Source organism: Oculina patagonica, chromosome 8 (assembly GCF_052425735.1).
Source record: "Oculina patagonica isolate OP01 chromosome 8, crgOcupat, whole genome shotgun sequence".
Classification (NCBI taxonomy): domain Eukaryota; kingdom Metazoa; phylum Cnidaria; class Anthozoa; order Scleractinia; family Oculinidae; genus Oculina; species Oculina patagonica.
In genome coordinates this window covers 30,563,199-30,589,325 of record NC_135765.1, presented here as the reverse complement: position 1 = coordinate 30,589,325, position 26,127 = coordinate 30,563,199, and the positions used below count along the sequence as shown (strand labels likewise).

The 26,127-nt window shown below is 39.4% G+C and overlaps 1 protein-coding gene, 1 long non-coding RNA gene and 2 pseudogenes across 3 annotated transcripts; 2 read left to right on the top strand and 2 right to left on the bottom strand.

Annotated features, from left to right (window-relative positions):
- Positions 1-566: 566 nt before the first annotated feature.
- On the top strand, positions 567-23,986 carry LOC144662151 (uncharacterized; annotated as a pseudogene). The gene is made up of 11 exons (XR_013572403.1): positions 567-657; positions 2,693-3,266; positions 7,314-7,364; positions 8,667-8,768; positions 9,964-10,026; positions 12,773-14,418; positions 20,232-20,959; positions 21,167-21,212; positions 21,626-21,862; positions 22,583-22,660; positions 23,428-23,986. The product of XR_013572403.1 is annotated as an uncharacterized LOC144662151 (transcript).
- Positions 14,692-17,253, top strand: LOC144663300 (uncharacterized). The gene is made up of 3 exons (XM_078524199.1): positions 14,692-15,284; positions 15,550-15,734; positions 16,042-17,253. Exons 1-3 carry the CDS (start codon positions 14,692-14,694, stop codon positions 17,226-17,228), a joined length of 1,965 nt encoding a protein of 654 aa, XP_078380325.1. The 3' UTR covers positions 17,229-17,253.
- On the bottom strand, positions 17,621-20,160 carry LOC144663299 (uncharacterized; annotated as a pseudogene).
- Positions 23,875-24,528, bottom strand: LOC144662152 (uncharacterized). Its single transcript, XR_013572404.1, has 3 exons — positions 24,397-24,528; positions 24,076-24,366; positions 23,875-23,997 (listed from the first exon to the last, which is right to left on the bottom strand). It is a non-coding gene; the product is annotated as an uncharacterized LOC144662152 (long non-coding RNA).
- Between the last annotated feature and the right edge of the window lie 1,599 nt (positions 24,529-26,127).

The window sequence follows — 26,127 nt, the reverse complement described above, 5'->3', positions numbered from 1 at the left end:
GGACTCGCAGAATCTTGCTGAACCGAGTCTGAAGGTGAAATCGAAAATATTTTTCTGGGAAATTCAAAACTATTTAAAGAAAAAAATACATAGCGTTACTATTCTTACTAAGGGCTACCTGTATGCAAAAGGAGAGTGAATTTGATTTTTGATTTTTTAGGCCTTGCTGCTTTGTTACCAAACAATCTGGATAAAAGAAGACTAGCTCTAATTTCAATAAAAGACGATGCAACTATTTTTGAAATGTTTAATTGTTAAACGATTATTTCCAGTTTTTGGTAACCACAGCATGCTAGAGCTATTACTGTAATAACAGTCTTTGTTTAGGGTCTGTTGGATTACCTGGAGGGTGTTGAAAGATGGGTAAAATACTACTCAAAATAAAGTCGCACGCCCTCTCACTAAGCAAAAATTAAAATTATTTCACCCCCACTGACCTTAATTTAATCAGCAGGTGAAGGGAGTGACTCACGCTTCCCATCACCTACTGAAAATATTAAGGTTAAAAACGCACTCCCCCATGTATGTGTTAAATTTTAGTTACCTGTTGTCTTGTCTACAGAGGTACCTCCAGAGCTTATTGCACGAGGACGTCCGGCCTTGGAAGCCTACAACAAGGCCCTGACTGAAGGGAAGACATTTGACAAGAGGGTGCCAGTCATGTTGATTACACCCCTCTGTAACAGACCTGGTGATACCTTATTTTCCACCAGGTTTTCAACACAAAATCGACCAGGGCAGTCAAAAATCCACCAGGTTGATTACTTTTTTCACCACGGAGGTCGATGATTTATTAAATCTAACCATGTATGTACTACATGCAAAACTCTGTGACCCGATATGCAACAAACTTTGCGGGGTAATTGTGCACAACTTTCCGCAACGATATCGCCAAACTAACGGCTGTAGATGTCACCGTCGTTTTTTCGCATTGTACGTAAACAACTGAAGTTACGTACGCTTTGTATCCTGCTCTTACACGAAGAAAAGTGGCACGCAGCGCATGCAGAAGCGATGACGAACAGAAGTACAAATTTCGCCGACCGCCTTCTGATATAAGGCGATGGACTGACGTCATCTCCTTTAAATTGATTAAACTTCCTTTGGATGCATGTTTCTTCTACAGTTCTTAGCAGGCTGTAGGCAGGATTTAAAACGACGGTTCTTCAGAGCGCCAACGATCTGAAAGATGCAATCGTGTGAACGCCGCAGGTGTAAGCTACTGGGGGTCCAGGGGCATGCCTCCCCGGGAAATTTTGAAAGATTAGACAGCCTGAAATCACATTTCGTGCGTTTTGAAGGGAGTTTCATATGCAACCAGGCAGTTTAAAGTAAACGTAAAAAAGAAAACACGATTATTTCTAGAACTTCTCAGTTAAATTCAAAGTTCCTTATTTTTAGAAGGAGACCGCACTTCAACAGGCAACCAACCTTGCGCTTGACGGATTACACCCGCCAAAACAAAATTTACTGCTTAAAATTAACCAAAGGTTAATGTAATTCAGCTAGATATTCGATACTGTTTCAAAGAAATTGGGAGAACTTTTCGTGGGATCATTTTCTCGACTCCCTAGTTTAAACATCTCTCAAGCCCTGCTAATCTGAATACAAGTTTAATTACTTTTCCAGAAGGTAACTGACATAAAGATTTATTATCAAAAGAGACGTGCACCAAGAGAAAGATCCAGAGGTTGTCTAGCACGCGCGCGCCTAAATTTAAACTGTGTCTTCCGTTTACCGTTACAGTTGCAAAATGTTCATAATGCCGGCCCTTATTCGTTGATCCATTTTTGGAAGGTCAATGCATAACGAATCAAAATAAGAAAACCGTCTGCTTATATCTTTTACAGGTCGAATGAATTGTCCCTTTTTTCGCATTTACTCGGAGCAACGAAAAAAATACGTAGGCAATATTAGCTACGTAGGCAATATCAGCTAGGCAATATTAGTTTCATGCAGGTGAAAGCTACACAAAGTGCTATTTACACTGTACTTACAATTTGAGGCAGCTTAGTTAAAATTTACCGTAATACACCACTTGAGTGTTCTTGCATGTACTGAACAACTTGCGTATTTCAGTTTTACATCACATTGTGCCGGCGGGCTGCAAAGTTAAACACGATATTTACATCAAACACCGCTCAAACTGCTCAAAGCTGCTTAATCGACGGAAAAAAGCCACTTAATACTCACCAAGAATTATATCGGTCAAGCTGATTATTCTATGCGTATTTGTTCTATAAAACGCTGTAGATAGCCCGGTCCAAAATACTTCCACACATTCGCTTTGGGCCGTGCGCGCTGTTCAAATAGCTCTAAATCCATCACAAGCTCGTATTACATACAGAAAAGGAAACAGATCTGTTTTGTCTCTTCAGTGATGTGCATGACAGCAGAACATGTCCCAACGACAAAAACAATAGAAAAAAGTGAACAATTACTTTTTGCTATTTACATCAAGTTATAGTCAATTATTAAATTGTCTTTTTTGCCGCGCGTCGTTTTCTTCTGTCAAGCCAGCAGAAAGATTTTGGTTGATTTTTCCTGACCAGGTAAACAAAATTCTTCACCGGGGAGAAATAAAATTGACCAGGGATTTTTCAGATAATCACCAGGGACCAGGGAGGTTAAATTTCCACCAGGGAGGGCAAAATAACCCACCAGGTCGGGTTTCACCAGGTCTGTTACAGAGGGGTGTTTGATTGGTCAGGAGCGCTCAGGAAAGACCAGCTTAAAGAAGTCACTCAGGGGAGAACCTTTCAACCCACACGAAGAAAGTACTGTGGGGATAGATGTTGATCCTTCTCGTTTCAAAGTAACAACTGAGATTTGGAAGGTGGAGGAGGAGGGCCAACAAACAAATTCGGAGACATCTATTTCTTTTGAGTACCATGCAGCACGAGCGACTGTTGAAAACTTGAGGCAAGAAAAAAGATCTCCTGATCCCGAAGAAAGAATTTCAGATGCTATGCCATCTGGAGACATTCCTACGGATGACACAGTCTCTGAAAGTGCAAGCAGTGACTTCACGTCCGTATCTTTATCTAGCACTAGTAGCCGAGATGATAGCTTAATTCCAGAATCTGTTCAGACATCCAGAAATCTAGAACAAGAAGGCAGCATACCAAAAAATGTAGAAACTGAGTTGTTAAAGATACTTGAAAATGTTGATCAAGTGAAAGACGAAGAAGATGTTCATTCTGTTTTGTGGGATTTTGCCGGACAATCAGTTTACTATACAACACATTCACTTTTTTCCAATTTCGGTGAGTAACATATCTTTGTATAAACTTTTTATTGGCGTAAAGAAAATAATTGGCCATTCTGGAGTGAACTTCTCCTTTAACTCTCATTAACTTAAGGGACTGTTTCAATTTCTCAAGGGAATAGTTTAATTTCTCAAGGGATCACTTTTCGCTGTGGTGATCAACACTTGCTTATTTTTCAGTAGGCATATTCTTGTGTTTCGGTTTTATTGCACTTGGTTTTGAGCAGATGTAAAATTTCGCAGCATGGAAGGAAATTGTGAAAGCTGAACTTATTTTTCTAACACATTGAGGGAACTGGAATTTATAAGAAACAATAATGCTCTGCGAAATAGAAAGAAGAGTTTAATAATACAGTATCTGGTGCTTTCAGTTAGTGCCTTTGTTCAGCATTCTGTTATGTCTGTGTTTAAAATAGAAGGTCTTGTTTGCATGTGTGCTTTTTAATGGCCGTTTGCATGTTGTCCTGCAGAAGGGAAGACTGTTGTTTGTACTTAACACCGACCTGAGTAAGGTGTGAGATGAGTGAGTTGCAACATTCAGTGTAGCCTGTTCCAGGCGTTCGGTTAGTTGGGAAGCGCGAAAAACGGCGAGCGAAAAAAAAAATAAGAGGGAGGGAGGCGGGGAGGAGGGCGAGCGAGAGAACGCCTGTGAGCATTCATAACAAAAGGTCTTTCCGCCCACTTCTAGACCTCCGACAGGGCCCGGGTAACATGAGCGCAGACATTGAAGCTTGTGGTTTTCAGTTGTCAGTTTCAATCAGATTTCTGACAGATTTCCCGGTAAATATGATTTCTCAAGTTCTTCCACGTTGGGAAATGCATTTTATCGTCTGCGTTTAAATGTCTGCACTCGGAGTCTTCTGCAAGCGAATTCGCCGAATTGTCAGTCCGCCCTTCAACGTGTTGCAGGTTTTGTCAAAAAAATGTTAAGTGCCAGGGGAACAAGGTACCGAGAGTTTCTTTATTTAATTCGGTTTCAAACAAAGATTTAGTTGGGTTTTCTGGAGCCGAGTGTCTGGTGTTGGCCGACCTCGCAAGTTCTTTTGGACATGAACTGAATCCCAACCCACGTTTTCCTGAAATTTGTTGTTTAACCTGCGCAAGAACACTTGCAAGAACTCATGCCAGCGTTCAAAAATTATTCTCGGGGATTGTCGAAAGAGAAACGTCTTATAAGCGGCAAGTGAATGCAAGATCGCCGACGGGAGAAACTCCCTCCGCGAAGCGTTCACACACTTCAGAAAATGAATCTACAAGTACATCAACCACACAAAGTAGATCGCGGCGCTGCTTGGCTCTGGGTGAAAGCTATTTTGGACCAGATTGATTTAGCAATGAATATTGACGTGGAACAAACTGTTATCAAGATGAGTTTTACCGCTACTGTTTACGAATATTTTCGAGGCCGTTTGAATTCGCCCGGAATTTTCTCGTTGCTGTTTTACGCTTTTCAGTTTCTGAATGTTTTAGCTTATGTTGTTTTGATTGTCTGCTGGCTGAAGCCTGTTTGAATTCCTGGCTGAGAGTTTCGAGGAATAAATAGCAATTTGTCAATAATACAAGCATTTACAAATTTATCTTTTTGACGGACCGCATTCGACTTCACTTGTAACGTGTTGTTTTAATATTTATTTAAAAACTAGAAAGTGCTTTATCGCATGTATATTTATTTTAGCGAAGCTTAGATTATTGTATTTACTGAAAAGCAATTATCGTTGAAACTGTGTCATTTTGATTTAGCGTCGACATAACACGCGGAAACAGTTGAAATATCAGACTCTTTTCAAAACCGGTTGGAAGTATACCGAAAAACTTCTCCTTCATAGACCAAATTAAACAGTCTTCCTGTTCTTTGCGAAGACTTCTAACCAGAAAATCCTTCAGTACGTTGTTTACTGCTGAGTTGAACTCTGCGTGACCGTCACTCGCCGTAGCCATATCTCATTTCACTTCAAGTTGAAGGACGCTTGAGTGTTGACAAAAGGTGTCAAAATTGACCAATCAGAGGGTATACCAGAATCTGGTATACCGGAACTAGCTTTTGTTAAAAATGCTCACAGGCGTTCTCTCGCCCCCTCGCCTTAGTCCCCTCCCCATTTTTTTGCTCGCCGTTTCTTGCGCCGCTTCCCAACTAACCGAACGCCTGGAACAGGCTACATTCAGTGAGATAGTAATGAGACGTCCCACGTTCGTCATTTTTTCGACTTTTTTGCTTGTTTACAAGCAAAATGAAGGAGAATAGCAGTTAAGTGGGGGTAAATGTGGAACCACATTCTTGTTAACTCTCAAGGGACTGTTTTAATTTCTCAAGGGAATACTTTCCTCTGTGGGTGATCAAAGCGCGTGACTTGTAAAGTGTCACTCTATAGTTGTGCTTCAACACTTCCGTTTTTGTAGAAAAAACGTGACTTGTCAAATTTACAAACGTTATATAACAATTAAAAACGTGAGTAGCCCAAATCTGGTACAAGTCTTTTACACACTTAAACTTTAATTTCTCAAGGGAATACTTTCCGCTGTGGGTGATCAAAGCGCGTGACTTGTAAAGTGTCATCTCTATAGTTGTGCTTCAACACTTCCGTTCTTGTAGAAAAAACGTGACTTGTCAAATTTACAAACGTTATATAAAAATTAAAAACGTGAGTAGCCCAAATCTTACGTGACATAACCAATTAAGAATGTGAGGGGTTCAGCGCAACGAAGTTTAAAACGATTAAGAACGCAATTTGTACTGGTACAAGTCTTTCACACACTAAAACGTTGCTAATAGCTAACCAAAGGGAACTCATTTCGTGACAATTGATTATTTCTGCTGAGTTGCACAATTTAGAATTGCAACATCATTAAATGCAGGTGTGAAGTGATATTTACAAGTGTTTTTGTAGCCTGTTGTGAAATTACTTCCGGTGGAAGCAGTAAACGCTAAACGTTTTTGCTTCTGTTCAGAAGTTAATGCATCGCCATTAGAAAAAAAACAGCAACTGTTTTACTGGAAATGTAGTCGTTAGAAATGGCATGTGTAGCCGTAAGGTAAAGAATAACGCGAGGAGAAGCGGCTTTTGGTAATATCCAAACGAAAATGTACTTCTCAATGTGGGGTTAAGATTGCGTGACGAGACAAAAGGTAACTCTGTCGTGCGTAACCTTTACCGAGCAGCCTGCATTAAGCTTAGTAGAAATCTTTCTTACTCGAAAGAAAACAACTATTTCGATTAAAGGCAAACGTCAAAGTATACCATTTTTAACCAAGCCAAAGTATATGAGTCACAAAGCACCCGGTCGTCGCGACTGACAAATACAGCATTTCCTTCGCGAAAATAAAAAAAAATGCTTGAACTGAAAGACGTTTGAATTCTCCCATGATATGTTCGAACAACAATGCCCAGGATAAACCTTCTACTCTTACTAACTTCATGCAAAAAAGTCGATATCTCGAAGAGATCTTTGATTTATTATTTATCACATACCAGTACATGATGCTTTCAACATCGCTGTTCCTAGCAGTATGTAGGACACCTGTCACAGGTGAACCTAGTAAATGGCCTAGCTCACCAAGGGTTTCTCCATAGCTCAGTGGTTAGAGTGCCCAACCAGTATCTATGTAATCATATCATAGCAAATTTGAAGATGTTGATGTCTACAGTCAACTCTCTCTTAAGGGACACCTTTTAAGACGGACACATCCATAAGACGGACACTTGGTGTTAGTCCCTGACGTTTTTCAGTCATTTCCCTATAACTAAACTCCCCAAATGCGGACTTCTCTTTAAGACGGACGACGGACACTTTGAAACCGTCAACAGACACTTGAAAAAAGTTTTTTTTTTAGTAGCAAAGAGGTTGTTTTCCACTTACATTATAACAGTTTGTTGAAGCTCTCGACTTCTACTTGAACAAACAAATACAGTATTTTTTTATTATTTTAATCTTGTTCCAGTTGTTAAGTGTACAGTAAAGTTCTTAGACCAGAAGCCGTGAACGCTTGAACAGTTTGAAAAGCTTGAAATTTAAACTGAAACTAGCTTGCTAACTTTTTAATCCTCAGAAGCCAGTGAAAAGTTAGACTCCTTGATGTTGGGATCAAGCCAAGATGAAGGTTAGTGCTTACAGTGATTATAATGCCTTGGTTTTACAGTATATTGAGGTGTTCGGAGGTACAACTCCCAGATCTATAAACCGTGAACAAGCAAATACATACAGACATGTCAGTACAGTTTGTAACATGTTTGTACTGCTCACTCTACAGAAGCAGTAAACTATCGATTATAATGAACAAACGGGTCAATTTTCAAACATTATTTTTGTCGCAGTTTGTAGTTAAGGTAATCAGGGCCGTATCTAGCAAGAGGCAAGACGAGGCACTTGCCTCGTCTAGATTTTAACCCAAAATTTAAAAACAAAATATGTTTTGTTGGGAAAATAATCCTCAGCTTAACAAGATTGATTTTTTTCAAGAAATGCCTCAAGAAACATGTCTCTGAAAGAGTTTCAAAGCTTCTAGATTTCAATATTTTCAAGAGGAAGTGCCCCCATATAACCGCTTGGCAAGATCTTGCCTCGTCTATGGCGAAGGTCTGGTTACGGCCCTGGTAATTCCCTTGAAATAGAACAGCTAATAGATTTCCAACTAAAATTTGCCGGTTGGTTGTTTACCTTAAGGGAAGTTAAATTTTGAAATAAAAAGGGGGGTCACCGTATTCGTTTAGGGGCAGGAAGACCTTAGCTATGTACTTAGAGCAAAATAATTTCGCTGCACCTTAATAGAACGAAAACTCCGGGGAGAGGTTCCATCCTCCCCCCCACCTTGTACGATGGTGGGGGTATTTCCCCCCCCCGACTGTCTTAAGGATAAGGTTACCAAATTGACAAATTCGGTGGTTCCCAGTCTTCCTCCAAAAAAATTAAGGATATGACGAAACGTGGACATAACAAACGTAAGGAAACAAACAAACTATACAACAATACATGAACGTAAATAGCAACGTGTACACAAACATTTTCCAGAATATCTTTTAGAAATACATTGTACTCTATTTGTTTCATTTAAGACCTTTAGCCACTTTGCTTGGCACAATCAAAAGGCTTTATTCCTCGGTTGGTACAAGCAGAGCAGGTTTCATTAGCTTGAGCAATGTCGTACATTTTCTGTATGAACATTCCATTCCACAAACAGAACACAAAGATCAACAGAATGTGAAAACATAATATACTTCCCACCCCTTGCTTCCAGCTTTCCCTGTGTAAAAAAGGAGTATATATATAGTTTAAATTACGCGACCATGCCAGATTACATATTGCACTTGGCCAAAAGCTGATGTAAACGTCTGTTCAAGTACAATGGTGTAATCTTACAGATTGCACCGTTGAACAAAAACTGATGTCAAATGTTCATCTTCAGACAAAATGAGAAGCGACTTCGAACAGATTGGAAGTGAGATAAGAAACCTGAGAGACAAGTTGGACACTTTGATGGTACAAGGAGAAGAAACTAAGGATGAAGGTCAGTTCTAAATGAAAAGAAGAGGTAGTATTGCACGTAACAGAACAACTACAAGCAACATTTTACTTCATTGTAATGGTCTATAACAATGTTAATCATGCACTTTGGAGGTTTGCTCACTAATCATTCAAGAAGCTAGAGTCACTAAAGGGAAGGTTACCAAATTTACAATTTGATAGTGCGCAATCCTTGTGAGGGACAGCCATATAAGAACATCTAAAGAGTGCATTTTACTTTGAAATGGGATAAGGATGCTAAAACGTTTTTAAACTAGAATCAAACAGAGATTGGCAAAAAGGATGTCAGCATCTTGAAAAAATCAATCTGGACAACTTATTTGCTGACATCAACATAAAAGAGGCGATTCCTTTCGTAATTGGCATGCTAACAGCACGATGCCAGGAAAAAGAGTATAGTCAAGAGTATAACAAGACAATTCAAGCGGGAATTCAAAACAGATGGGGCTGAACTTTTGTATATTCTACTTGAGTGCATTTAAGAATGTCACGGCGATGTAAATGGTGGCAAGGCTCATTAACTCAATGAAATGAATTCAGATCTTCAGCTTTAAATAGCTTCTCTGGCAATGGGAGAAGGGCACTGATGAATTGGTCACACATTCAAAAGCCGGCGTGACCAATACTTATAATAAATATTTTTTGGACAAGCAATGATCATATAATAACTGGCAGTATTGCTGGTTTTCACTGTCACGCCAGTAACGCTATTGTCATGCGCTGTAAAAAAAAATAAATCCAAAGCTATAGAGGAAAAAAAATCAAGAATATTACTAGATTGTCTGAACGGTATTTTGTACTCGAGGTATCCGTCAAAATGTTTCACATAAATTTAGAGAGCACATTATGGATTAGCCCGTCTGAAGGGGCACCAACATGGCTGCTGGAAATTAATATAAAAACATCTGGCATTCACTTCTGCTATGACGTCACGTGAAAACCAAGAATTAAAAATTTTCCGTGCTTAGTAGTTTTGACAGGCGAACCCAATGAAGTTAGTCGATTTTTAACCCAGTCGGGACTCGCAGAATCTTGCTGAACCGAGTCTGAAGGTGAAATCGAAAATATTTTTCTGGGAAATTCAAAACTATTCAAAGAAAAAAATACATAGCGTTACTATTCTTACTAAGGGCTACCTGTATGCAAGAGGAGAGTGAATTTGATTTTTGATTTTTTAGGCCTTGCTGCTTTGTTACCAAACGATCTGGATAAAAGAAGACTAGCTCTAATTTCAAATCAAAGTGCCCGTTGGGCTGTCTCGTGTTACAGATCCCTTCCCTTCTTCAGACTATCATCGGTACCCGTTTCTAACCATCATATAAGCATTTTTCTCATTCAAGAAACTGGACTCTTTCACATTTATTGTCACTTCTATTACTACCACAAAAACGTTAAGCAATAGAAGACACATAATGAACATCAACATGACCAAGAACAATAGACCTGTCTTTCCTCGCCTTCAATTTGAAACCATTCACAGTGAACAAGAGGTGGTATTGCACCCTAACAGACGTTTCGTGACTTTGAGTTTTGCTTTCGTGAACCGGACGTTTCGTGACTGTGAGTATTGCTATTAATAAGTTTTACGAAACGCGAGTATATGTAACATGAGTAATATTATCTAAGTATCAAGAAAAATGAAAACACACTCCGACTGAAACGTGAAAGGAGTTCTAGTCTCCTTTGACTGTTATTTAGAACGCAAACCGGAGCACCGGTAACAATCTGGCAATCCTGCCAGAACCTTTTCAAAACAGAAAGAAAAGATCTAAGAGGAAGAACAGGGCAGATGCCTGAACAGGAAAGTGACGCTAGCGAACAGATGCCAGATGCTACGTGTGGAAACGGTTGGTTACAAATGGCAGCATGTTGTATTTTCAATTTAGTGAACCGGTCGTCGAGCGATCTCAGTTGAACGTAATTCGCTAGTAAACAGTCTTTATTGAGTATGGAACAGCTGCAGCTTGAAGTCCAATCACTGGTTTATAAACAAGAGCAAGAATGGCTCGGCACTGTTATTAAAGACTTAGAATTTACCGATGACCTCGCAGGGACCCGACTAGAGTGCAAACTTTCAAGATTGTAAAAAAGCTTAAAAGAGAAAAGTGACTTCGGACAGAAAATCGAGTTGATGAAATTGATTCGTTCAAAGCTACTCGACAAACCTCTGCCGCTAGAGATGAATGAAACAGAGAAACAGATGTTGGCTCTTGACGGACGACCAAGAACAGGATCAGCAAAACGGGATCAAGAAATATCTGAAATATGAAAGAAATCGAGACGAAACTCACGGCCCAGGAAATTCAGATAGGGAACACAGACGGTACGATGCTGGACGTCGGTTCTTCGTTACTTCGCTGCGAATTCAAGATTTCCCGTCAAATCGGCAAGCCTAACAGAGACGCTTGTCTCAAGACTGCTCAAGAGGAGTTACAAAGAGAGAGAGACATCGTTGACACGATTATACGTTCACCGCATAGTAGTTTAAGAAGTTATGAGCCATTCGCAGTATATATGTATACTCTTGTTTTCAAAGTTCCAGTGCGATTTAGTTAAGATGCCATATTTTTTGAGACAGCTTTTTTTTCTTATTGAATATTCTAGAAATTGGAGAACAGATGTCTTTGTGATTTGTAACTAAGACAAGCAAGCAAATTAGTTTCCTGTTTCTGAGATAAGGATCATCGCACTTCTTTTAATCTTTTTTTTTCTGTTTCTACAGTATTCAATATAGTGCCTTGCTATTCTAGCCTGCATGAAGGTTAAACAAACTACCAAAGCGGAAGATGAGATATCACTTCAATATTTCTGTTTGCGTGATAACTTCGCCGAAGCGAGAATCAAATATTCTCCTTTTGACACATTATTTGACATATCTGAAAACTGCTCTGACGTCGCACCAACCCGCTGCCCTAACACGCGCCAAAATAGTTTTCTTTGTAACGCAAAGAGAAATTTGAAAACAGCTTTATCCTCGAATGCAACCAGCCGCATACTTTAACGATGCCAACCACAAATATAATGTCAAACAACGCACCATAAATCCACTCTCCATATGACAAACTACCTATTTACTTCTTTTCCTCGCACGAGATCTTTAAATAAACAAAAGTATGAACAAAAGCAGCATATGTTAGATAAAATCTCATTATCAGATTTGGCGGTGTTACTAAAGACAGTACTTCATGTAATATATCACATTATACACAAACCATTATTTTTTCAAAAGGTAAGAGAAGAGATTAACAGTACATCCCTTATAATCCAAACATTTACACTGTAGGTCGCACATGTGTAAATAAACACATTTAAAGCTCGACAAAGAGAAAAAGCACAATACTCCCGATGCATCTTATCAGCAAAATGTATATAAATACGAACATATAAGCTAATACTGTAGTGGCTGACTTCATCACAAAAGGATTTTGTTTTTGCATAACCCGAAGGCGAAAAAAATAGTGCCCAGAAAAATTTCCAAACCCCTGCCCCATATACAATATGTGTAGCAATTCCACTCGAAGAAAAACCACATATAACGTCTAGTGCGTTACAATGAACGTCTTAAAAGTTCACTTGGAATACAACCACGAAAGGTCTATTTCTTACCTTGTTTCCTTGCTACTATATCACTTCGTTGCCTTACGTGAGCTCTTACACAAAGCACTATTCTGAGCGACTTAGTCCATCGGATATTCTCGTGTTACATCACGGTCACGTCGTGAACGACGTGACCGTGACGTAACACGAGACAAAAAAGACGATGTAACTATTTTTTAAAATGTTTAATTGTTCAACGGATAAAAACATTAAGTCGCACGCCCTCTCACTAAGCAAAAATTAAAATTATTTCACCCCCACTGACCTTAATATAATCAGTAGGTGAAGGGAGTGGGGCCCACTCCCTTCACCAACTGCTAATATTAAGGTCAAAAATGTAATCCTCCACGTATGTGTTAAATTCTAGTTTACCTGTTGTCTTGTCTACAGAGGTACCTCCAGAGCTTATTGCACGAGGACGTCCGGCTTTGGAAGCCTACAACAAGGCCCTGACTGAAGGGAAGACATTTGACAAGAGGGTGCCAGTCATGTTGATTGGTCAGGAGCGCTCAGGAAAGACCAGCTTAAAGAAGTCACTTAGGGGAGAACCTTTCAACCCACACGAAGAAAGTACTGTGGGGATAGATGTTGATCCTTCTCATTTCAAAGTAACAACTGAGGTTTGGAAGGTAGGGGAAGAGGGCCAAACAAAGTCGGAGACACGTACTTCCTTTGAGCACCATGCAGCACGAGTAACTGTTAAACTGTTAATGGAAAACGAAAAAGACGAGAAAGAAAGAGCTCCTGATCCCAAAGAAAGAATTCCAGATGCTAAGCATTCCAATAACATTCCTATGGATGACACAGTCTCTGAAAGTACAAGCAATGATGTTACTTCACTTTTGTCAGCTGTAGAAGTTGTTGTACCTAGTGCAAGCAGTCATACTAATGACATCACTTCCGTATCTTCATCAATCCCAAGTAGCCAAGACGTTAGCTTAAAGAAGACCGCAGAAGTTCCAGAATCTGTTCAGACATCCAGACATCCAGAACAAGAAGGCAGCATACCAAAAAATGTAGAAACTGAGATGTTTAAGATACTTGAAAATGTCGATCAAGTGGAAGACAAAGAAGATGTACATTCTGTTTTGTGGGATTTTGCCGGACATTCAGTTTACTATACAACACATCCACTTTTTCTTACTTCAAGAGCGATCTACCTTCTCGTAAATGACCTCAGCCAAAATCCTACAGAATCGCCAACTCCTATCATGAAGCAGGAATTGTTCGGGGAATCAGAAGATAGCTGTGGTTTGAAAACCAATCTTGATTGTTTATATTTTTGGATGTCTTCCGTGGCTTCTCTAGCAAGTCAACAAGAAAGTGATCAAGTCAGTTCTGGATCAGAGGTGTTGCCAGAGAAACTTCCCGCAGTTTTCTTAGTGTTCACACATGCAGATATACCTTATGGTTAATGCGATCCTAAAAAACTAGCCTTGAAGATATATGGGGCTCTGCGGACCAAACCGTACAAAACCCACTTGTATCATCGGTTCTTTGTTGTGGATAACACCAAGTCAGGCTCTGGATCTGAGTGTCCAGAAGTCGTGTGCTTGCGTAAGGAAGTACTTGCCGTTTCTAAAGAGCTGCCACAAATGAAAGAAGCCATTCCAATCAAGTGGCTTAAATTTGAGAAAGAACTTCAAGAATTAAAAGAAAGTGGTGAGAAATGGATAACGCTTGAGACAGCAAAAACAGTTGCATCTGAAAAGTGCAATATTATTGATGATACAGAATTCCATACATTACTGAACTTTTTGCATGACAAGAGAATTTTGATTCACTTCGATGACACTTTAGAGCTAGAAAAATTGGTGATTTTGGACCCTCAGTGGTTGATTGACGTATTCAAAAAAGTAATAACGGTCAAGCCTTATGACCATGAAGAGAAGAAATTTTACGAACTTTGGCAAAAGCTTCAGGATGACGGGATCTTGGAAGAAACACTTTTAGAACATGTTTGGGGTCCTTTATTTGACAGCAAAGGAACTCCTGAAAGTCTCATTGCACTCATGGAAAAGTTCAGCTTGCTCTGCACTATACAAGCATCAAGAGTTTCGCGCTTCCGGTTGGCGCGCAATGCATTGTCGGATAGGTTCACAGAAAAAGTGAGCACCAACTCTGGAAGGGCTGCCATGTTGGATTTCTTTCTTCATCTCTTCCCCGTGTTTTGCGTCAGTAAAGAAGTATCCAAAGCGGTAAGTGGTGATTCAAATCTTTGTGTTTTTGAGAAAGTTGATAAGACGAATTGAAAATATAAATTTTATCCCATCTAACCAAGGGTTGCGTTGGCTTTACTACAGGTTAAAATGAGCTCCGAAGAGCTTCCTTATGCTGAATTACAAACCTGGCGTATCGATGCGTTGAAGGACTATTGCCGAAAGCGAAATCTAAAGGTATCTGGCACCAAAGCTGAGCTCGTTGCTCGTGTTTTCGCCGCTTCTGAAATGCGCATCGCAATAGAGCCCACTGCGGAGGAGAGGATGGCCCAGACAGAGGGTGAAAGAACTAAGTTGTTGAAAATGCCTGACGGAACCGTTTTGCCGGATCCTTTGCTCTTAACAGAGGGATGGCTAAGGGAAACAGAGAGTATCACTTCTTGGCCGCCAATATTCCTGAGCGATATTACTTTATTTCTCATGGCAGACCACCCTGGAAAGGATGTGGACTTACACGAACGTGTTCTAAATCAATACAAGGAAGGAAAAGCTTTCCGTTTGTTCGATTCAGGCTGGCTAAAAGAGGTGTACATGCATCATATATCAACAGATTCACAGTACTGCCTTCTGAAAGCCAATTGCACCCATACAATGAAAATAGCAGATACTCCACATAAAGTATGGATTGCTGTGTGCAAGACAACAGGGAGGATTGTTAGTGCATATTGCACTTGTGCTGCTGGGTAACCTTAATAAGGACTTGTATTGATTCCAATTTCGATTGTTGATTTAACATAGCTACATTTCCCCCTGCCTTTTAGTATTATTATGTTTATATGTTACACATAATATGAATTGCAAAAAAAATTAAAAAGTGTGCCAAACACATCCACCCAAATTTTGGAGAGTTTTACATTCCTGAGAGTGAAGTAAAACCTAGGCTTTAAAGTTTTGCTAAATATTGTAGTGTTTGGCATTCTAATGTTTTTTTCTGTTATTCCTTTTAAGAATGAGCAGTTCATGCATACATGTCACAGCACTGCTATTCCGCATTGAAGCTGCTAATCGAAATGGCCTTACCAATCCTGCATGCACATCCAGACAATGTGTCTGGAACGTTCCAGCGGAAAGGACTTCGGTACAGCCAACAAGAATTCGTGATATGGCTTTTAAAGCATCAAAGTTGAATAAAAGTATGTATCTCTAAAAAGAGCTTTTTAGTTAAGCTTTGACTTGAACCCTTTTAGCTCTATTGATATCCACATACAATCTCCATACATTTTTTTTTTATTTATAAGCTGGGAGTATTGGCTAAACAATCAAGGCAATTTCTCTTTGGTGATCATTCTATTAATTCTCGTAACCTTTTCCACTGGCTATGTATTTAGATACTGAGAACAAAATAATAATAATAATTTAATGTTGACCACTCTTGGGACTTCAAGAGGTTAACAATTCTGGTAAAGGCAATGTCATCATTTAGCAATTTGTTTGTTTTAGAACCAGGCAGACCTACTGTTGATAGGAGACGATCCCTATTTCAGCCAGTTGAAAATAAACAGCGATACAGTGACCAGGAAAAAAGGGAAGTGATGTACAACAGTTTCAAAGATGTGCTTCCACAATCAAGCTTTGTTATGTTTAATGATGCGGAACATCGGGATGAGCCACTACGACAGCTGTCAGCCACAGAAGGCACTAGTAGCACTATTTTGAATGATCAAGAAGTAAATGTTTGTGAGAACATTACATTTGAAACAATGAGACCACTGTCTGCCACAAAAGGCAATAGTAATGCTATTTTGAGTGAACAAGAAATTGATGTTTGTGAGATAGTTACTGTTGAACCACTGAGACCACTGTCTGCCACTAGAGACACTAGTAATGCTATTTTTAGTGAACAAGAGATAAATGACACCGAGGCACAAGCTACAGGTGAATCACTTAGACCACCATTTGCCATGGAAGGCACTAGTAGGGCTATGTTGAGTAAACAGGAAATAGATGACATTGAAACAGCTACTGTTGGCCAGTCTCAAAATGAAGCCTGGCAAACATATAGAAAGGGAAGGATCACTGCATCAAACTTCTACCGAGTATTTACAAAAGTTGAAACAATGAAAAAATCACACAAAATCAAGTGCTTAGAAACAGCCCAGAAACTAGTTGATAGCTTGCTAGGTCACAATGCACCACCTAAAAATATGCCAGCTTTGAAGTATGGCAGGGAAATGGAAGAAGTGGCAAAGCAAAAATATTTAAAGTGGTTTGAAAAGAATCACAGGGACACCACCTATCGTGAATGTGGTCTTTTTATTGACGATACTAAACAATATTTAGGCGCTACCCCTGACTTAATTGTAGAATGTTCCTGTTGCGGAAAAGGTGTTGTAGAATTTAAGTGCCCTTATTCTATTGTGAACGAAAGTCCCACCCCTGAGAATTTATCATACCTTATTCATAGCAGTGGGCAGGTAACCTTAAAGAATAATCATCAGTATTTTGCACAAGTTCAAGGTCAAATGGCTATTACAAAGAGAAAGTGGTGCCACTTTTTAGTTTATACTCAAAGGGGAATGCATCTAGAGACAATTCATTTTGATGCTGATTACTGGAAAAAAATAGAGGAAAACTTAACATTGTTTTATGTTAATCCCTTGGCACCAGTCCTCCCTAACAGCTTGTAAAAGTTTCATCTTTACCTTATTTTTTGCATCATGTTAATCACAATGGTTACAATATTACTGGATCTGTAGCTGTAACAACTTGATTAAACTCATAAGGCTAGCCTAGTCTTGATGTATTAAGTGATAAATTAATTGACAATTATAACAGCGAAACTGCTTTACCTTATAGTTCAAAAACTGTGGTGTGTTTAATTCTTTTTAGTCACTGTTTTGCACCTGTGGTAGGCCTTAGGGGATCAGGCTGAGAAGTTGTGCTTTGGCATTTTGGGTGGGGTTGAGAGGGGCACATGAACTGTGCAATCAGGTCGTATACACACACGATTTATCAAAACAAACACCCTCCCCCACTTTGGACTTAACAGTGATAAATGTATTAGCTTTTAAACCAAGCATAGTTTCAGTTTTTGCATAGTGGTTTATACAAATTGCAAACCGCTGCGCAAACAATGACAATGTCATCTACATTACTCAATAAAGAAATTGGGAGTTCATGCTTTATTAAGCGGAATGTTTTGAGGCGGCGGATAGCTTGTTCCACAAAGATCCTGAGATTTGCCACTGCCTTTGTTTTCTTTACCTGAGACTTGGTAAACTGCTCCTTTCCTCGCTTTCCTGGGGGTATGTGGAGCGTGGCACTTCTAACAATCAAATCTTCTGTTATGGTGAATCCTCTGTCAGCCATGACCTCATCTTGTGGTTCTAAAATCTCATAAAAGTTTGACTCTCTTGTCAGATATACATCGGATGTTCGTCCACCCCAGGCATCTGAGATAAAATTGAAGGCACCATTTGGAGTAATAGACACAAGAACCTTTGCAGTGTTGTGGTGCTTATAGTCTGACCATGTGGCTGCATTCAGTGCTGGATCACTGGGTGTCTCAATAAAGATCTCTGTACAGTCGATAATGTGACGTACCTTAGAGTAACCTGGTTTTCTATACCTCTTTGGTAGTGTTTTTTTAACAACATCAATTGGCGGATTATATACCAAACATCTCAGTTCAGTCGCCAATACTTTAATCCAAGTCGTGAATATATTTGACACGTTCGTACTGGAAATACCAAACCTTTGAGCAAGGTCTGCATTAGTTGACCCTAGGCGAAGTTTCATCATAGTTAACAGAAACTCATCTTTTTGTGTGAGGCTTCTTTTTGGGCCAAACTTCTTTGGAGACTTTTTGAAATTTCTTCCCTTTCGAGTTAATTTTGAGGGATTTCTCCAGTAATTAACTTTTTTTACATTGTCCTTCACCACAGAAAAAAGAGCATCAAATGCTGCCCTATTTGGAATTCCTGTCATAAGGTTGATGGTCTAGTCAGTTTTTAAGTCTGCATGACTGAGAGATTTCTTACCTCTTTCTTTTAGCTTTTTTTGACACTCTTTCAGCTTTTGGGTTAATTCGTCTACTGAGTTTTGTAACATTATAATTTTGTCATCCTTTTCTTTCCTTTTTTTAATACATGATTCATTCATACAATAATTGGGATCTTCCATTTCTGTCCACCGATAACAATAAACATGATCTTGTCTTATATGAGCTGTACTCCCAGAGCTCTGGTTATTCTCTGGTGGGATTTCTTCCCCTGCACTGCAAGAATCGAGCACTTCACTCTGCAAAGTATTTGGATTTACTTCTTTGAAAGCACTCGTCAATCCAGTTCCCACAATATCCTCAGGACTTTTATCAAGTTTTGAACACTTTGTTGGGATCTCTAATCTCGCTGCGGGAAATTTTCTTTTTGGTTTCTGAATCTTTTTGTATCCCAAGTTTAATAAGTTCTGGGTCAGGATTTTCGTTCGTTGGTTTTCCACACACAAAGTGGTCGCTACAGACTCTTGAGGACTTCTTTGGCATCCACATTTTACCGTTTGGATTTTGCCTGTTAATAGCCTTGGCCCATCGAGTACGTGCCTCATTGTTTTTGCGTTCCGTCGGGAAGGCAAACAGCTGGAACGGTGGCTCACAGTCGCATTCGTCTTTTTCACGTATACACTTGTGCGCTTTACTCATAGAAGACGACCATCTGTTAAGCTTCTTTCCGCTGTTAGGACAACCTACAACGGCACAAGACCGGTGCCAAATCCCATTGCTAAAAAAGCACAAACAACTTTGATAAGCAAGCAGTACTGATCTAAGCTTAAATATGTTAAAAGTTTACTACCAGAAAGCCAAACTTCGATCGGTAACTTTGCTTATTTTTCGAGGCTTGATTATGCCATGTTTGATATCAATAGATTAACTTACCAATTAAGATGCTGCTGTTGAAGTGTGCCTCTTGATTATTTTCTTTAGATAGCACTAAAACCAGATTTTTGACCGGCGCCAAATTCCAACATGGTGGCCCTTCAGAATTGGTGCTCACTTTTTCTGTGAACCTATCCGACAATGCATTGCGCGCCAACCGGAAGCGCGAAAATCTTGATGCTTGTATTGGCCGTTCCGAGGTTGCGCAGGGAACTGGGGCGAGTTTCAAATTTCAAGTAATCGATAATCTGACACAACCATATGAAAGATCGCGATGAGATTGGTGATTTGACCAAGTTTAATGCTTTCAGGATGCACAGAAACGAAGTTATGGACCTTGAAACATGGTTAAAAATCCATACAAACGTCTCTAATTGTAAGCCAGCGTCCCCCAAAACCATATAAACTCTTAAAATTTTTATCTGTTTTTTGACAGCTGTAAAATCCTGCCAAAGACCCATTATTTGAAAGAAACTAAGTTGAAAATCACTTTGTTTGCCCATTTTAAAGAGTATCACAAAAATCATAAAAAAATTAAGAGTTTATATGGTTTTGGGGGACGCTGTCTTAAAATAAGAGACGTTTGTATGGAGTTTTAACCATGTTTCAAGACCCATAACTTCGTTTCTGTGCATCCTGAAAGCATCAAACTTGGTCAAATCACCAATCTCATCGCGATCTTTCATATGGTGGTGTCAAATTATCGATTACTTGAAATTTGAAACTCGCCCCAGTTCCCTGCGCAACCTCGGAACGGCCAATTCCTTCATCTGATGCTTCTAGCAGTAAGCAGTACCTGGTTCCATCCATGTTGAGGTCTCATCCAGGAGAGGGTATCGAAGACCTGATAAAGTCTGCCAAATACCTTCCCTTTTTCTCAAATTTCAATCTGGTCATGTTCCACCTGGCCTGTTTCCCCGGCTGGTGCTGCAGTTCTTTCAATGGGTCAAAGATGAATGTATGAGCGAAGAGGTAAGCCTAGAGGTCCCTGAATTGTACCACAATTTCGCCAGATTTGACATCCCCAAAGAGGAAAACTGCTTTGTAATTCTCCTGTGTCATTTATTTTCCATCGAAGTTGTTGTCCACACAGGGAATACCAGTCTTGACTTGGCAGAGAGTATACCATCAAGGTTGACCTTGTCTGCAGATACCAGGCAAGGCACCTCTGACGTGACATGTGCTCGTGCAGTGCGTAGGCAGCTGGGATTGATACTCGAGTCCATGCGCAACGAGTTCTTCTGGCTAAAGAATATGAGATATGAAGTGAGCTTCATCTGCCCAGTCTGTTGTGAAAGAGGTTCAGTCACCTACTGTCGCACACATCGTAAACAAGGTTGCAAAGAAAAGGAATGCTTGCACTTCATGTCTGAGACACAGCTATGCAGCGACAAGAGTATCCCTTGCAAGAGGTCTGCTGTTGCAAAGAATAGCAGAGTTCAGATCGAGCGGTTTGCACCATGGTTGTTGCCTCCAGGAAATCAGGTAAATAATCTAAAATTTTTGACTTTATAGAAGGATGTAACTTCAAGAAAGTTGTTGCTGAATGAAATATCTTTGAAAGTTTTCTTATTTATTTGTGCGGTATTCATCAGTTACATGTAAATCAATTCCCTTTCTTAGACGAAATGCCATAATAATACCATCACAATTGAAGATGTTCTTCTTTTCTGTTTCTTTTGAATACTATAGCTTACAGCCTATGAACATGATGGGAGAACGTTGACTACTGTTCAAGGTAACATAATTTGATTGCAATTCTCTTCCTAGTTATTCATATTAGCAGAAATTCATGGACACGTTTTTCTGTACCCCTGAAGTAAAGAAGGTTACCAATTGATTTATACCGTTTATTGTATCGCTAATTGACTAGCGATTTTTCTAGTGCCCAGTGTTTTTATGATAGCCTAAAAAAACAAGTTTGAGAGGTCTTCCAAGACGTTCTACGAAATTGTGCAGTTTAACAAGTATCGTTGTACTTACTTTTAAAAGGAACACAACAGTTAGCAGAAGTTCTATTGCAAGCTACAACCAAGTTCTTGTATATATTGTGGAATTCAATTGCGATGAACTCGCAACTAACTCTAACTCTTTTGTCCCTCAAACCCTGTGTACTGCTTTAATTTTGGTAAAAACATCCTTTATTTGTAGCATGCAAGGAATTTGCCCTTCCTGGTGAGGTTCAAGAATCTCTTTTGTCTCAGTCGTGTGATGCCAGCGAGGTTGTACGTCAGTTGGGAAAGACTGTGCCGCTCGACTTAGCCTCTTTGCGAGAGCTAGAGCCTGAGACCAAGACATTGGTCCGTTGCTTGGCATCGCAGGCTAAAGATTCAAACAGGATTGACGTGTTTGAACATTTGAGAGAGATTGTACCAGCTGGGACCACAGGCGAGTCTGTCATTAGCTAGGCATCTTGTCAATTTGGATGCCATTATTTTCTGAGTAATTATGTAAACAAACACAATGCTATAAAAAAAAAACGATTCTTTTACTGCAAAGTTTGCTATTGTTAGCTAATTAGATGTAGATGTTACTATACTAGTACTCAACTGCTTACTTGTGCTAAAGAAAAATCTAAATACAATGATCCGAGAAAGGGAATTTCAGTCTTTTTTTGCCAAGGAACTCATTGGTCACCTGGCCAGTTTTACAGTTATGCGAAAAATGTGTGGAAGGCACAGTAGCCCAATCGTTAGCGCGCCCTACTCCGAGTCGAACGACCCGGGTTGGCCGGGGTGCTGCAGTGTGTTCTTGGGCAAGACACTTTACTCTCACAATGCCTCTCTCCACCCAGGTGTATAAATGGGTACTGGCGAATTTACTGCTGGGGGGTAACCCTGCGATGGACTTACATCCCATCCAGAGGGGAGTAGCAATACTCCTAGTCGCTTAATGCTACAGCAACCGGAATAAGCTCCGGCTCAGTGTATGGGCCGATTGGCTCGGACACAGACTTTACCTTTATCGTTGTACAGAAAATGTAAAAATGTAGGCAGTGCTGCCCTCAGCTATTCCTTTACTTCTCAGTTGCCCACCGTGTCTGAGAGTGTTTAAGATTACAGTGTAAGGTCCTGCCCGTTATAACGTCACCTTTTGATATTCCTTTAGGTCCTCTGTTGCCTGAAAATCTTAATGTCCTCAGTATTCCTGTTGCCAAGGGCAGAGAACTTACAATTGACTTGAGTGGTAAGTGTTTTTCGTTGATTAGATCAAGTGTCGGACAGTAACATATGCTAAACTCAAAACCCAATTTTTCTGCATGTTGCGAGCTTACCCTTGTAACTCTTGCAAGCTAACGTCTTTTGTATTTCACACTCAATAGCCTGCGTCGTAGACATACTCAACTCCGTTCGCCTAGCACTCAACTGCCACAAATGGCATTTTTTTTTTTCATCTTACTCGCCACGGCCAAGAAGATATCCTGATCATTTGCAAATTAAAAATTTAAAGCAAGTTAAGAAATTAATACACCCTCAATAAAGTCCACAGTCTCTCTATTTTTTCAATGCAAAAGAACGCGAGCCTTCTCGCGTCTCCCGCTTTTCTTTTCTTCTTTGTTACACGATATAAGAAAAATACGAGAAAATAGAGGGTGGTGAACCGCCTAGACAGCTAGTAACGTACTTGTTTATAAAACTGCATACGAACTTCATCGTAATGAAGGACGAATCAATGAAACTTGTCGACGTCTTTTTCCGGGATTCTCCGGTTTTCCTCCCCCCCCCCCCCCCCCCCCCCCCCCCACCCAAAAAAAAAAAAACAAAAAAAAAACAAAACAAAACAACGCTTCTGAATTCCAATTAATAAAACAATTATTCTGCTTAATCCTGAGTATTGTTTTCTGATTTAAGCCAACGGGTCCTACGGCTTCTTTGGCTAAATATCAGGCGATAGTCCTCGCAATTTTGCGGGAGAATTAGTGTTAAATGCGTTGTAACATCTTTGTGCCACAGGTAGAGATGAGTGGAAAGATGTTGCCGAGGCACTTGGCTTGACTCCAAGCGAGATTCGTTTTCTCGACAAACGTACTTTGAACCCACTTGATGCCGCTCTGGCCTTTATTGCTAGGCAACGCCACATAACCGTTGGAGAGCTGTACGACTTGTTAAACGAACTTGGGCTTCCTGTGGTAGCAGACCTTCTGTAAAACATAAAAAGCACAGCGAACACGTTTTTTTTTGTCCATAATTCAGCAGTTTAACGGTTCATTTTAACCACAGTATAGAAATAATGAATAGTTTTGTGTGTATCTTCAGGGTACATATACAACTGTTTCTAGAAAGGTTGTCTAAAAATTAGCATAAAAAAGTAGAATACGATTCTTTATAGAGGGATAAATATTTTTATAAAGGACAGTTATTTTGTTCAGTGACAAAAACACAAATTTCGTGTTGGAATTGCATGTTCTTTTTCTAACAGTTGTCAACAACTACCTGCACCTTAGAAACAAAATATTCTCGGCGTAAAGATTTCACAAATATTTTAAATATATGATTGTTTTTTACAGATAGTTACAGATTTTACTTATACATAGTTACAGATAGTTACAGATAGTTACAGATTTTACTTATACATAGTTACAGATAGTTACAGATAGTTACAGATTTTACTTAATACATAGTTTTTAAATTTTTACAATAGATTTTAAACAGAGTCATAGTTTTTTGAATCATAGATTTAAGATTGATGGCACTGTTGTATGCATAGACTTGTAGATATTTACAAGAATTATTTTTAGTATTAGTTAGATTTTTTAGTTGTGTTCCCTCATTAGTGTGGGAATATCCCAGGCTATAAGGTTTTGATACTCTGAAACACCGAAACAAAAACAAAACCAACAAACGAACCCCCAAAACAACGACTTAATTTGACTAACAATAGAAGGATCGAAACTGACCAATTACTGTTGAAAAACGTAACACGAGTCCTACAGCCAGTAACATCACAACAAAACTGACCAATCAGGTTCAACAGTCCAGACTTATAACATCATCGACTGACAACAACTTTTAACTTGACTCTGAAGATGACTTCCGCTCAGGTTGACGTCAACAGTTCTTTACAGAACTACTCTCACCCGGACGATCACTATGTACGAACTAACTATTGCGCAAATAAACATGGAAATATGATCAATGTTTTTAAGGACTACTTAGATATTTTTTGTATTTTTAAATTTTTCAAAACAGCTTTGTTTATACAGCCTATCAACTAAGCGCGAGGGCCGTACTTGTAGAATATCGGCCCGAGGTCAAGACAGTACTTACTGAGCGCAGTGTACAGAACAGACCGAGGTCCGATATTCTCCGAGTGCGGTCCCGAACAAGCTTGGTTAATAAGAGATTTATAACACGACTGAAAAAGATTTTTATCGCCGTACTAGAAAACGGAAAGGACAGGGATTCTGACCGAGGGCCCACGGCACCTGGGGTTTCGGTCGAAATAGAATTCTTTAGCATTTTACGGGTTTTTCATGCGAATCAAGTTTATTTTTTAAGCCACAACAAGTTTTAAAGCCATAGCAGTGCACATATTTTTTATTGGGTAGTTTTAGTTATTGGCCCACTGACTACCTTAGTCGCGTAATAATATCAGTTATCTCTCGTTAAAGGGACTATGTCACGGGGATTTCGCAGATTTTAGGTCAAAACTGTTCTGAAATTAGTGGTAGGCAACGTAACCCTAAAAAACATTATCTTTGGACATCAAAAGGAATTTATAACCTTAATTTGCGGATAAAAAATCAAGCTTCGGCTAATATCGATATTACGAAGACGTGCGGAAACAATTTGAAAACGTATGCGTAACTTTTTCAAATTGCAGTCCGTTTCCATCCGAGCCATCCGTAACCAAAGATGCTGGTTAACAGTTTCAGTACTCTAATAAAGCAATTTTTTTTAATTAAAATGGACTATTATTTTTTTGGTTTCCTGCGACACAAAAATAAATTTTGGCTGTTCAAAAAACTGGTAAAATCTGTGACATTGTTCCTTTAACGATTCATTGCTTCAAAAGTAATTGAAGTTATTATAGATATTTGGTAAAAATTAGTTGTTTTAAATTTAATCTCTGAGTGTATTAAATGTATGTGTTACAGTGGAATTTCGAGTAAGAGCTAGAATAAAGAGTTACTCAAATTTTATTATTTTAAGTTCTGTTTTAAGTTCAATGATGACAAATCAGAAAACTTACCCTTACCTTCATATAAAAACCTAACCCTAACGAGGCTAACCGGAGTACTTATTAGGCTAGCCGGAAGCTAACTGAAGTGTTATTCAGTCTAATAATAGTAACTCGAACTCGATGTTTTGATCTCGAACTCATAAAAAGAACCTGGTTTTCACTAGCGACGCAAGCATAAGCGCGATCACGCAAAAAGGACAAATTTTGATCCTTGTTCTACTTGCCGCAAGCACAAACACAAGCATAAAACTGCAATGCGCTTGTGCTTTTGCTTGAGTCGAAGCCGTTTTCACGGAGAAAAAAGAGCTGTTATCCTTGCGCTTGTGCTTTCCTCGCTAGTGAAAACCAGGCTTAAGAGCTTTAAAAACTTCAGGGAAAACAGGTTTCCCGATTTTCGTTTGTTTACAATTGCAACAGAAACATTTCGTAGGTAGAAAAAAGAAAGAAAAGCCAACCTAGAAAATATAAAC